The sequence below is a fragment of the Vombatus ursinus genome, unplaced genomic scaffold (genome assembly GCF_900497805.2).
Source record: "Vombatus ursinus unplaced genomic scaffold, bare-nosed wombat genome assembly UNPS02003292.1, whole genome shotgun sequence".
Lineage (NCBI taxonomy): Eukaryota > Metazoa > Chordata > Mammalia > Diprotodontia > Vombatidae > Vombatus > Vombatus ursinus.
The window spans coordinates 9,900,015-9,910,076 of record NW_020943070.1 but is presented as its reverse complement, the minus strand read 5'-3'; the positions used below and the strand labels follow the sequence as shown (position 1 = coordinate 9,910,076).

The 10,062-nt window shown below is 53.2% G+C and overlaps 1 protein-coding gene across 1 annotated transcript in view; it reads left to right on the top strand.

Moving 5' to 3' along the window:
- The first annotated feature begins 1,397 nt into the window (after positions 1-1,397).
- RFX4 (regulatory factor X4) overlaps positions 1,398-10,062 on the top strand; it is a 127,148-nt gene continuing 118,483 nt past the window's right edge. The window contains exon 1 of the mRNA XM_027874158.1: positions 1,398-1,456. Within this exon, the coding sequence (XP_027729959.1) occupies positions 1,414-1,456 (43 nt within the window). The 5' untranslated portion in view covers positions 1,398-1,413. The remainder of the gene's footprint in view (positions 1,457-10,062) is intronic.

Genomic DNA, 10,062 nt, shown 5'->3' with positions numbered 1-10,062 from the left:
CACTTCCAGCATGTACCCCCCCCCACACACACCCCCTCCCTTTCCCCTACCCGGCCCGGCCCAAGCCCTCCCCCCAGCCCCTTTTCTGCACATTCAACTCCTGGAGCCCGGCTAGCTGAGCTGTGTAGGGGAGGGGGAAGGGGAGGAGGGGGGAGAGGAGAAGGGGGGAGGGAGACAGCCAGTGCCAGTGCCTGGGAAACCCTCCTCCCCACTTAAGGTAACGGTCCGGGCTCCTTACAAACTTCTAGACTGGGTGCGGGGGCGGCGGGGGGCATAGGAAAAAAGATTGGGAGATCCCTGGCTCCCGCAGAAGGCGGAGGAAAGTCTTTTTCTTTTACAAGGTGAGAAAGAAAGTTCCTCCGCTGCTGGGACCACTCTCCCTGCCCCAGGGCCCTGGGTTCGGGCCTGCCCTCAGCCCTCCCGCCTCCGCACCACGCCACCACGCGGGGCCTGGTAGGCTCGGCCCAGAGGTGGGCGCCACCGCTGAAACCTCTCCCTCTCTTGTTGGGGGTACTCCAGGCTGTTCCCTTTATCCCCCTCCCATGCACATACAAACGAAGGGGGGGGGGGTCTTGGGGTAGACCGAAGTACTGTGGGGCCCGCTAGATCCGGGGCCTGCTGTGGTTCTCAGACACCCAACTTCAGACGTTTGGGGGTGGGGGGCGGAGGAGGTTCGAGCTACAGGGAGGAGGGACCCTGCCTGCTTCTTCAGCTTCTCAGTCGCAGGAGGGGGGCAGCCCCTGGGATCCACTCCCCTACATTTTGACTAAAGGCTGGCGCAGGAGACTTTGGGGGACTAGGGGGTGAGGGCACCAGATCTAAGCCAATTTTGATTTGGACTATAATGAGTCTCGGGCCTAAGGCTGGGGGGCAGGCCTCTGGAACTTTAAATAAGAAAACGTTTTTAATGCTGTAATAGAAGGGGGAAGTCGAAGGGTTGGGATTGCGTAGATCTAAGCCCCCCTTTTCGGAGGCAGCTTTTCTTATTCAAAACAGCGCCACAATGGGCTTCACATCGAGCCGGGCCACAGCCCCATCTGACTAGCAGCCATTCATCAGGCTGGCCGGCCTATCAATGACATTTCTCCCATCAGGGCTCCTATAAAATGATGCTTTTTCCCATGAACATCCGCAAACATTTTGACGGGTTTGGCTTTGCCCTGCTGGATTACTAAGTGTCCCCTCTCTCTCGCTTTCTCTCTCCCCACTCTTTCCCTCCCTCCCTTTCTCTCCTATTTCTCTCTTTCTCTCTCTTCACTTTCTTTCTCTTCCTTTATATTTCTTTTTCTTTTTCTTTCTCCTTTCCCCTTTTTCTCTATTTCTCTCTCCCTTCTCCCTCTCCCCACTCTCAGACAGGGGATCTCCAAACCTCAGGACTTTTTGGGGGGCTTCGGTACTGTCCATGGGAAGAGCATGCATTGTGGGTTACTGGAGGAACCTGACATGGATTCTACAGGTTAGTTCAACTTTTTTTTTTTTTTTTTTGGAGGGGGTGGATGTGGAGTGGGAGAGAGAGAGAGAGAGAGAGAGAGAGAGAGAGAGAGAGAGAGAGAGAGATTGATTTTAGATTGTGATCCGTTCAAAGAAACAACTTGACAGTGAGACCCAAGAAAAGAGAGCCCAAGCTAAAAGTTGCTCTTATGATGTGCAATGCATCCGGTGTGTTATCTAGAGAGGGAAGGCGCGCTGAGCTCCGCAGGCACCAAAGTTTCCTAGAGATGTGTTGACTGACTTTACTTGGGTGTTACTTGCAGATCCTTTGAGAGAACTCGTGTCTCCCCATCCGCCCCGGCCGCTCCCTACCCCACCCCACCTCCAAGCTGCAGGGAATCCGCTCCGCTCCAAGTGAATAGCGGTCCTTCCTGAGCCCCTGTCTTTAAGGGGCTTATTCTCGTAGGGCAGGGTGTGAGCAGGAACGTGGAGGCGACTTTGCGGAGGGAGGGAGGATGGAGAGGTGGCCCGGGCGGGAGCGAAGTGGGAGAAGGGGGAGGCTCGCATCGGTCCGGGAAGTCCTGACAGGCGGCGGCGGCAGATGGAGATGCTTTCCGGGAGTCCGTGTGTTGGCCAGGGCCGCTCGGAGAAGCAGGGGTTTTCGGACCGGCAAGAAGCCGGAGGAAACCACTTCGCTGGTTTCCTTAAGCATCCCCTCAAGCTCCCTAGGGCCAGGGAACTGGGGTGCGGAGCTCAGCAAGTACAGTTAAGGCAGTAGGGCGGGGGTGGTGATCGGAAGAGAATTGACATGCCAGCTCTCGGGGACGGGGACGGAACAGGGCTGGCTGTCTGTGCCCCAGAATTCTCCGGCTGTTGGATGGCATTTTTAAGGTGCTGCCTTCTTTGGGGGGGTGCAGTTCACGGTGATAGAGGCAAGATTCTCCCCAATCCTTCGCAACGATCTGCATTTTCCTCTTCGCGAGGTTAGAGCAGCTCTCCTTAAGGAGGTCCCTTCTACACTTTTCCCCCAACTTCCCCAAAGCACCTCTTTTTCTCCGCCTTTCAGACGGACTCGACTTCTTCCGTTGCGTTCCTCCACCCTTCTTCTCTAAGGGAAAAGGCTTGTCTGGCAGCTCGGGCTCCCCCCGCCCCCCCCACTGTCCCTTCTGGGATCGCGATGCTGAATCCCCAAGATCTGGACCTTCCCCTGAGCGGGGCTGCAGATCGCGGGAGCGGGAGCGGAGGGGGGAGAACGGGGGGACAACTGGGGCACCATATCACAAGGCCCTTTCGAAGACGTGTCCTCCCTCCCAACTCTTCACGCCCGGCTCCCCAAAGTTATTCAGAAGTAGGGAAAAACAGAGCAAAATATACAAACGGAGAAATAGAGCAAGTGACCCTTGGACATCCCACTTCCTCCCTCTCCCCCACCCCAGTTTCTGCCTCTTGGTTGGATATGTGGTAGAAATCATCCTTGGATGCCAGTGGGTCCTGGTCCTTCTATACCCTGCAAGGACATGGGGCAGCGGGGGTGGAGTAGGAGCAGGGAGAACTTTCTCCCAGCTCTAGCCTCCGATGCAGCCTGATTGCAGCTCCCGTACTACCCCTGCTGAGAGGGTCCCAACCTTGAGCCTTCAGGTGCCAGATTAGTGGGAACTCGGACACCATGTGAACCCCTTCGCGGGATGCCACAAGTCTGGGGCAGGAAGGGACCTCAGAGGCCAATCTAACCTCTAGCGCACCTGTGTGTGGGGAAGAGGTACTCGCGCGTGCGGGCGCACCCCGGCCGTCGGGGAGTCGAAGTGAGCCCGCTGCACAGTAGAGTATCGGTTCCTGGGGAAACTTGAGAACTCAGTAAGGGGAAGAACAGTTAGGTGCTGCCCAGCCCACGCCGACTGGCAAGAGGAAAGTGGAACAAGCGGGGCTTGTTAGCGATGCGGGCCCAGCCAAGAGAATTTGTGGGCCACCAGCGGTCTGCAAGGGCACAGTTTGCGGGAGAGACACTCTGCTTCTCCAGACACTCAGTCGGACCCTGAAATATTATTGTTCAATTGCCTCTGAGCTCTTTCCCCACACGGACGTGGCAAGAGGGAAGTCAGAGCGTGTTGTGCTTCAGGCGCTCGGAAAGAAGCTTGATCTGCATGTGCCGCTTCCTTCCTTCCTTCCTTCCTTCCTTCCTTCCTTCCTTCCTTCCTTCCTTCCTTCCTTCCTCCCTCCCTCCCTCCCTCCCTCCCTTCCTTCCTTCCTTCCTTCCCTCTCCATGTCTCTCTCTCTTTTTATCTCTCTCTCCCCTCACTCTCTCACCTCTTCCTCCTCTCTCACTCTGTGTCTGCATGTCTCCCCCCCCCCTCAATTTCCTTTCATAATGGGGGGGCTTAACTTTTAGCTAAAGAGATCTTGGGAATTCTTTGCAAAGACCATGACACTAACTTGGATGTGAATGTGGCTGTGTGTGGGGGGGATGCACCCCCCAAATTCCCCTTCTAAGTTTCAGGCAGTGCGGAGATAGGTGGTAAAGGCCCGGAGGCCAGAGCGTTTCCTCTGCTCTGCGGGAAGTTGCTTAGCTTAACCAGTCAGTGTGAGCCAAGGCCCTACTGGAAGCGCTGGCCTTGCTCTCTTGCAGACTCTGTTTCATCTGCCTTATGTTATCTGGCCCACTTTGAGACTCACTGTGCCTGGACCTTCCTTCTTCCTTCTGGACGTGAAGTTTCATAAAGTTGCTCGGTGGTCCCAGTAGACCTTCCCACCGCACCCCCCTCCCCCAGCAGCTTTCCCTAGTCCATCCCCGCATCTGCATAGCTCCCCACCCGGGTGTCCTTCTCCTGGCTCCCTCGCCGCCGGCCCCTTGCTCTTCGGGTCCCCCTTGTGAATGTGCGGGAAAGGGGGTGGGGATGAAAAACTGGCGTCCGGCCGCACCCAGAGCCTCCAGCCAGGTAGCAGTTGAGCGGCGCAAAGCAGATGGCCAGGAAAGTGGAGATTTACCCTGGCTGGTTCAAGAACCTTCACCTCCCTTTCAGGGGGCTTAATCCAATTAGTTGTCCTTCTGAGTTTCAGTTGTTATGTAAAGCTTCCTTTGCTATCTGGGGAAGAAATCTCGTTTCCCAGAACGTTCGCGGCCTCCTTTTAAATCCTCCGAGAGAGCAGCTTGCGCCCTCGCCGGCCGCTTTCCTGTCCGTCCTCAGCCTCCTTTCTATCGCAGAGAAAACTTTAAAGTGCGATCCGCAAAATCCCAGAATCAGAAAAAATGTCAGTGTTGGAAAGGACGTCAGAGGACATCGAGGCCGACCCATTCACCACCAGAGTCCCTGGCTGGGAACGCGTTTAGCGCCTCGGAAAAAAGGTGGAAGGGCACGAATTTCAGTCGCGACTGGCTCATCGGGCCCTGGCTCTTCTCCTCCCCCACCCTCGGGCTTTGTTCTCTAATCTTTAAAACAAAACCAAACCAGCCGATGCGCAACTTTAGAAAGTTCATCTCTCTGTGGCAAACTCTAGTGTAGCTACGTCTCCCCCTCTATGGCCTTTTACTCATTTCACTGTGATCCTACGGGGAGCGAAGTTTGCGTCCCACCGAGGGCACCGCTTAATATATTCGAAACTTTTTATTAGGGAAAAAAAAAATGCCCAACAAGTGTTTAGCTAAGACAAAGAATGGGCCTGGGAGAGGACGAAGGAAGACGCAGACAAGCTGTGTTTCCTTCTGAAACCTCGCCTCCCCCCTCCCCGCCCCCCCAACTCTAGTCCAAGGTTTACAAAGAAACACCCTTTAGAAGATCACTTCTTATTGCCAGCAGGGATCCGGGAGCTTCGGTCTGGAACCTAATTGAAACAGACAGACGGGCAAACAGCTAGACGGGTGGGTTTGGCCAGGCCGCTCTGAATTGTGCTCGCTTGCCCCTCTCTAACTGGCACCATCAAGCTGCCCCTCCAGGTAACAGAGTCCTGGGGAAGCAAAATATCCTCCACCAGCATCAGCCCTCCGGTTTGCAAAAACTAAGCGTTTAAGGTGTGCGTATTTACTTAGGTGCCAAGCAGAAGCCGAGAGCTACGTGCCCGTAAGGAGTTAGGATAAGCAAAGATGAGTTAGGACGGAGTTTTCCCCAAGCCCCTGTTGATATTAACTTGGAAATTCGAAAATGTGTCGAATAAAATTCTCAGCATTAACCAACGGTACGATAATTTAAGGACAGATTTTTATTGGTTTGCCTAGGGGAAAGGGAGAGTTGGTCGGCCTAGTGACTTTAAAAATACAAAAAAATAAAAAATAAAAATAAACAAAACTATTTCTTGTCTAACCGGAGCCTCAAGTTAAGAAGGCCAGCCAAACTTTTCAGATGCATTAATAAAACCAATCTTCAAACCCTCCACACCCGGCCCCACTGCCCAGGACACCGCTTCCCTCCTCTAACATCCCAGGGCTTTGGGTCGATTAAAAGCAGGCAGGACTGACTCTAGGGAAGGTCCGAAAGGGTAGGGACTTTTTTTTGGGGGGGGAAGCTGAAGCCCCCATCTGAAGAGGGAAGGGCCTCGTCCATCTCAAGCTGGGCTAAGGTTAGGGGCTTTTTAACAGTCACAGCGGTCAACATTTATGGAGCGCCCACTGTGTGAGGAGCTAAGAACTGCCGGGCCTCCCCATCCCTTCCCCGAGGCGCTTGACCTCTTCTGGGAGCCTGGGCTCCCATCCCCCGGCCCCCGCCTCCCTCTAACCTCCTGGCCCCGGGGCGTGTCCCCTGGGAAGACGCTTTCTCTTCATTCCGATCCCCTTTCTCCTGCTGGGGGGAAGGGATCTATTCGCCGCGGGGCGGGAGGAGAGGCGGAGAAGAGAGGGGATGGGATTTGGGGGCCCAGGCTCTGGCGACGAGGAGAGGGGGTGCATCTCGCCCTCCTCCCGAGCACTAGGCCTGGGGGTGGGGCAGACGGCAGTCTTCTCTTCCTAAGCCACCTGCCAAGCCCAGGCAACAGGTCGCTGGGAAAACCTGCCTCCGGCCTCCGAACGTGTGTTGCTTGAGTTCATTCAGTTTGACGAGCAGTTATTAGGCGCCTACTGTGTGCAAGAGTCGGTTGAAACCAGACCCCTCTGTTTTCGAGTCCCCCGGGTTCTGCTTCCAGTTTGCAGGGAGCACCCACGAAAACGGGCAGCTTCAGACCACGGGGCCCAGGCTAGCTTTGGGCCACGGCCGGGCCCAGGGCCAGCTCGGCTTATGCCCCCTGGGACCCCGGCCTGAACCCCCTAGATAACGTTCCAATCCCAGGTCTGAGCCCCGGGGAAAAGTCGAATCCCCATGTCCGGCCTTAAATTCCTCTTCGCCACCCCCACTCCCAGACCCTCGAATCCCAAGTCGGTGCCCTCTGGGGCTCACGCGCTCCCTCTTCCTGAAGGCTGAAAGGCGGATTGGTAGTGCGTTGGGGGGGATGGGGCGGTGGGGGTGGACAGGCCGGGATGGAGGTAAGTAACAACAGTTTGGGATTTCCATCGCTCCCCTCCTCCTAGGAGACATCGCCATGGTTACTACGTGGAGAAGGGGAGGGAGAAGGAAGCGAAAAGCCAAATATTATGTGTTTGCAGTTTGGGGAACTTCAAGGGGGAGGGGAAAACACAGGGTATCAGGCGGGAGCCTGAAATGAAAAGCCGGAACAACAAAGAGACTTAGGAGGAGAGAGGAAGCAATCTCTAAGTTTGCATTAGGGCCTCCCAGCCACGGAGTAAAAGAGGGCCAGCTCCCCGGGCTAGGAGCCTTCCTGGAGAAGAGGTGGCCCAAGTCTCACATTTTTCCTTCAGTCAGACTTCTTTCCTACCCCCTGCTCCCTTCATCCATCTGGAGTCCTGTACTGTGTAGGCTTTCTCTTTCAGCCCCTTGCTGACTCGGTGTATATGTATGGACGCTGCACTATCCCTCAGAAGCCCAAGCTGAATGGCACCTTTCCCTCCCCAGGGCTCGGGGTCACTCCCAGAAGCGCCTGGTGTAATCGAATGTTAGAGTCGCAGGGAACCTTGGAGATCATTCCGTACAAGAGGAAACTGAGGCCCAGGGAGGGGAAACCCCAGGCAACACAGAGAATTAAGGCAGAGCAGCGTAGGCACCAGACTTCCAGGCCAATTTCTTTTCCCTTAGCTCAGGCAGCCACCCCTTTCCCATTCCCTCCTTCGACTGAATCAAGGAGAGGTGAGATGGTGTGGTGTGGGAAGGAAGGGGGCGTGGCAGGCCAAGATTCTTTTGGGAGGAAAAAACCCACTTATTGAGAACCTACTACTGCGTGCTAGGGAGATGGATTTATTACTTGTGTGTCACTGAACAAGGCACTTACCTTTTCTAAGCCTCAGTTTCCTCATTTGTAGGCCAGATGGCCTCCTTGATTCCTTTCAGCTCTAGATCTGTAGTCGTATTTGTGGGACCTTGAGAAAGTCACTCCATCTCTCTGAACCTCAGTTTCCTGTTCTGTAAAATGGGGATGGGGGGGATTGTACTAATTGGCATTTCGGGTTCTTCCAGCCCTAGATCTTTGGTCCTCTGATCTCTTACAATCACTCCTGGCTTGGGATAGGAGATCTGGAAAGGCTTCCTGGAGGAGGTGGTCCTTGATTCATTTTGACCTTAAAGACTTTAAGCAGTGTTTGGGATTTACTGCTTAGTAGACCTTTCCTCAGGTAGGTGGCTCAGTGGATAAGAGCTGTAGACCTGGAGTCAGGAAGATCTGAATTCAGATGTGACCTCACTTTCCAGCTGTGTGACCCTGGGCAAGTCACTTAACCTCTGTTTGCCTCCGTTTCCGAGCTGTGAAATGGGAATAATAATATTGCTTTGACTTGTGGGGTTGTTGTGAGAATCAAAAGAGATAATAATTATAAAGCACTTAGTGCCTGGTATGTGTGTGTAGGGGGGACACTTCATAAATGCTTATTCCCTTCCTTTTTCCTTCCCCTCTCCCCAAAGTAAAGCGAACAAGAATTTATTAAGTGCCTCCTAGGAGAGATAATGTGAAAACAGCCATGTACAAATAAGCCATATAGGAAAGCAGCTAACCTTAGAGGGAAGGCACTGATAGTGAGGGGGCCGGGCAGGAAAGAATTCCTTCAGAAGGTGCAATTTGAGCTGGGCCTTCAGGGAAACCAGAAGGCCGAGGTGAGAAGGGAGATCATTCCCAGGGCCAAGGGACAGCCAGCAAGAATGCCCGGAGTCAGGAGATGGCCCGTCTGGTCTGAGGCACAGCGGGGGATGCCAGTGTTAAAGGGTGGTAGAGAAATTTGAAGGGATTAAAGTTTAAGAAGATTAAAAAGATGGGAAGGAGCTAAATTATGAATGACTTTAAAGGTCAAAGAGAAGCCATGATTGTTAATCCTGTGGGTGATAGGGAGCCGCTGAAGTTTATTGAGTGGGGGTGGGGTGATGTGGTCAGACCTGGACCTGAGGGAAGATCATTCTAATAGTTAGGTGGAGGATGCATTGGAGCGGGAAGAGACATTCAGCAGAGCGGATGACCCAGGCTGGGGGTGGGGAGGCCTTCAGCCTCGAGGCCAGGCCCCCCCTCCCATCCGGGGTATTACACTTGTCCAGGTTCCAAGTGGTGATGGGCGTCAGCATCAGAGGAGAGGAGGGCAAGAACATGAGACTGAAAGCTAAAAGACCTGGGTTCAAATCTCAGTTCTATCTCTTCATAGGTGCATGATCTTGGGAGAGTGATTTCTCTGCATCTCTGTTTCCTCATCCATAAAATGAGCATAATTAATAATGCCTTTTGTACCTACCTCTCTTAGTGGCTGTAAGGAATCAAATGAGAATACAAAATATTTTGTAAACTACAAAGCACTATCAATGTCAGCTATTTTTAGGAAGCTAAAGTACTTTAGAAAACAAAACAAAACAAAAAACCCAACAGCACATTTAAAAAAAAAGTTTTTTGAGTTGTGTTTTTTTTTCTTTCTGTGAGGCAATCAGGGTTAAGTGACTTACTCAGGGTCACACAGCTAGTAAGTATCTAGTGTCTAAGGCCAGATTTGAACTCAGGTCCTCCTGACCCCAGGGCCGATGCTCTATCCACTACACTATGTAGCTGCCCCTTGAGCTGTTTTTTTTTTTAAAAGTATTTGTGGAACTTTATCCAGGGTCCGCCAACTAGTAAGTATTGGTGCTAGGATTTCTTTCCTGGTCTCCTCACCCCAAGTCCAGTGCTCAGAATCTCATAGGTCCTTCCAGACCAGATGTTTACTGATTGCCTGATTCACTGATGCTGGGAGCAGTCTTTGTAGGTTTTTCTCTCCTCTCCCTCGTGTGCTGACACTAGTCTCTTTGTGAAGAAAGTTACACAGAGGTATACCATGGGATTCTGCCTCCTTCTAGCTCTGGAGGTCCCCTCATCCTCCAGCATCCTCAAGCCTGAGGCTTTTATGGGGACCCACAGACACCAGGGGCCCCCCTCCAAGGGCCTGTGATATTCCAACCAGCCAGAGCATATTCATTACTTCTGGTCATTTTGCTATCATCACTTCAGGAACTTCATGGTTCCAGGCGTCAGAAGGCAGGGAAGGTGATGTCGTGTATCTCTTTTCTCTTTAATGTATCTCATAGACTTATAGATAATTAAATCGGGAAGGGAGCTTAGAACAAGGAATATCAGAGTTGGGAAGGCCTTAGAACA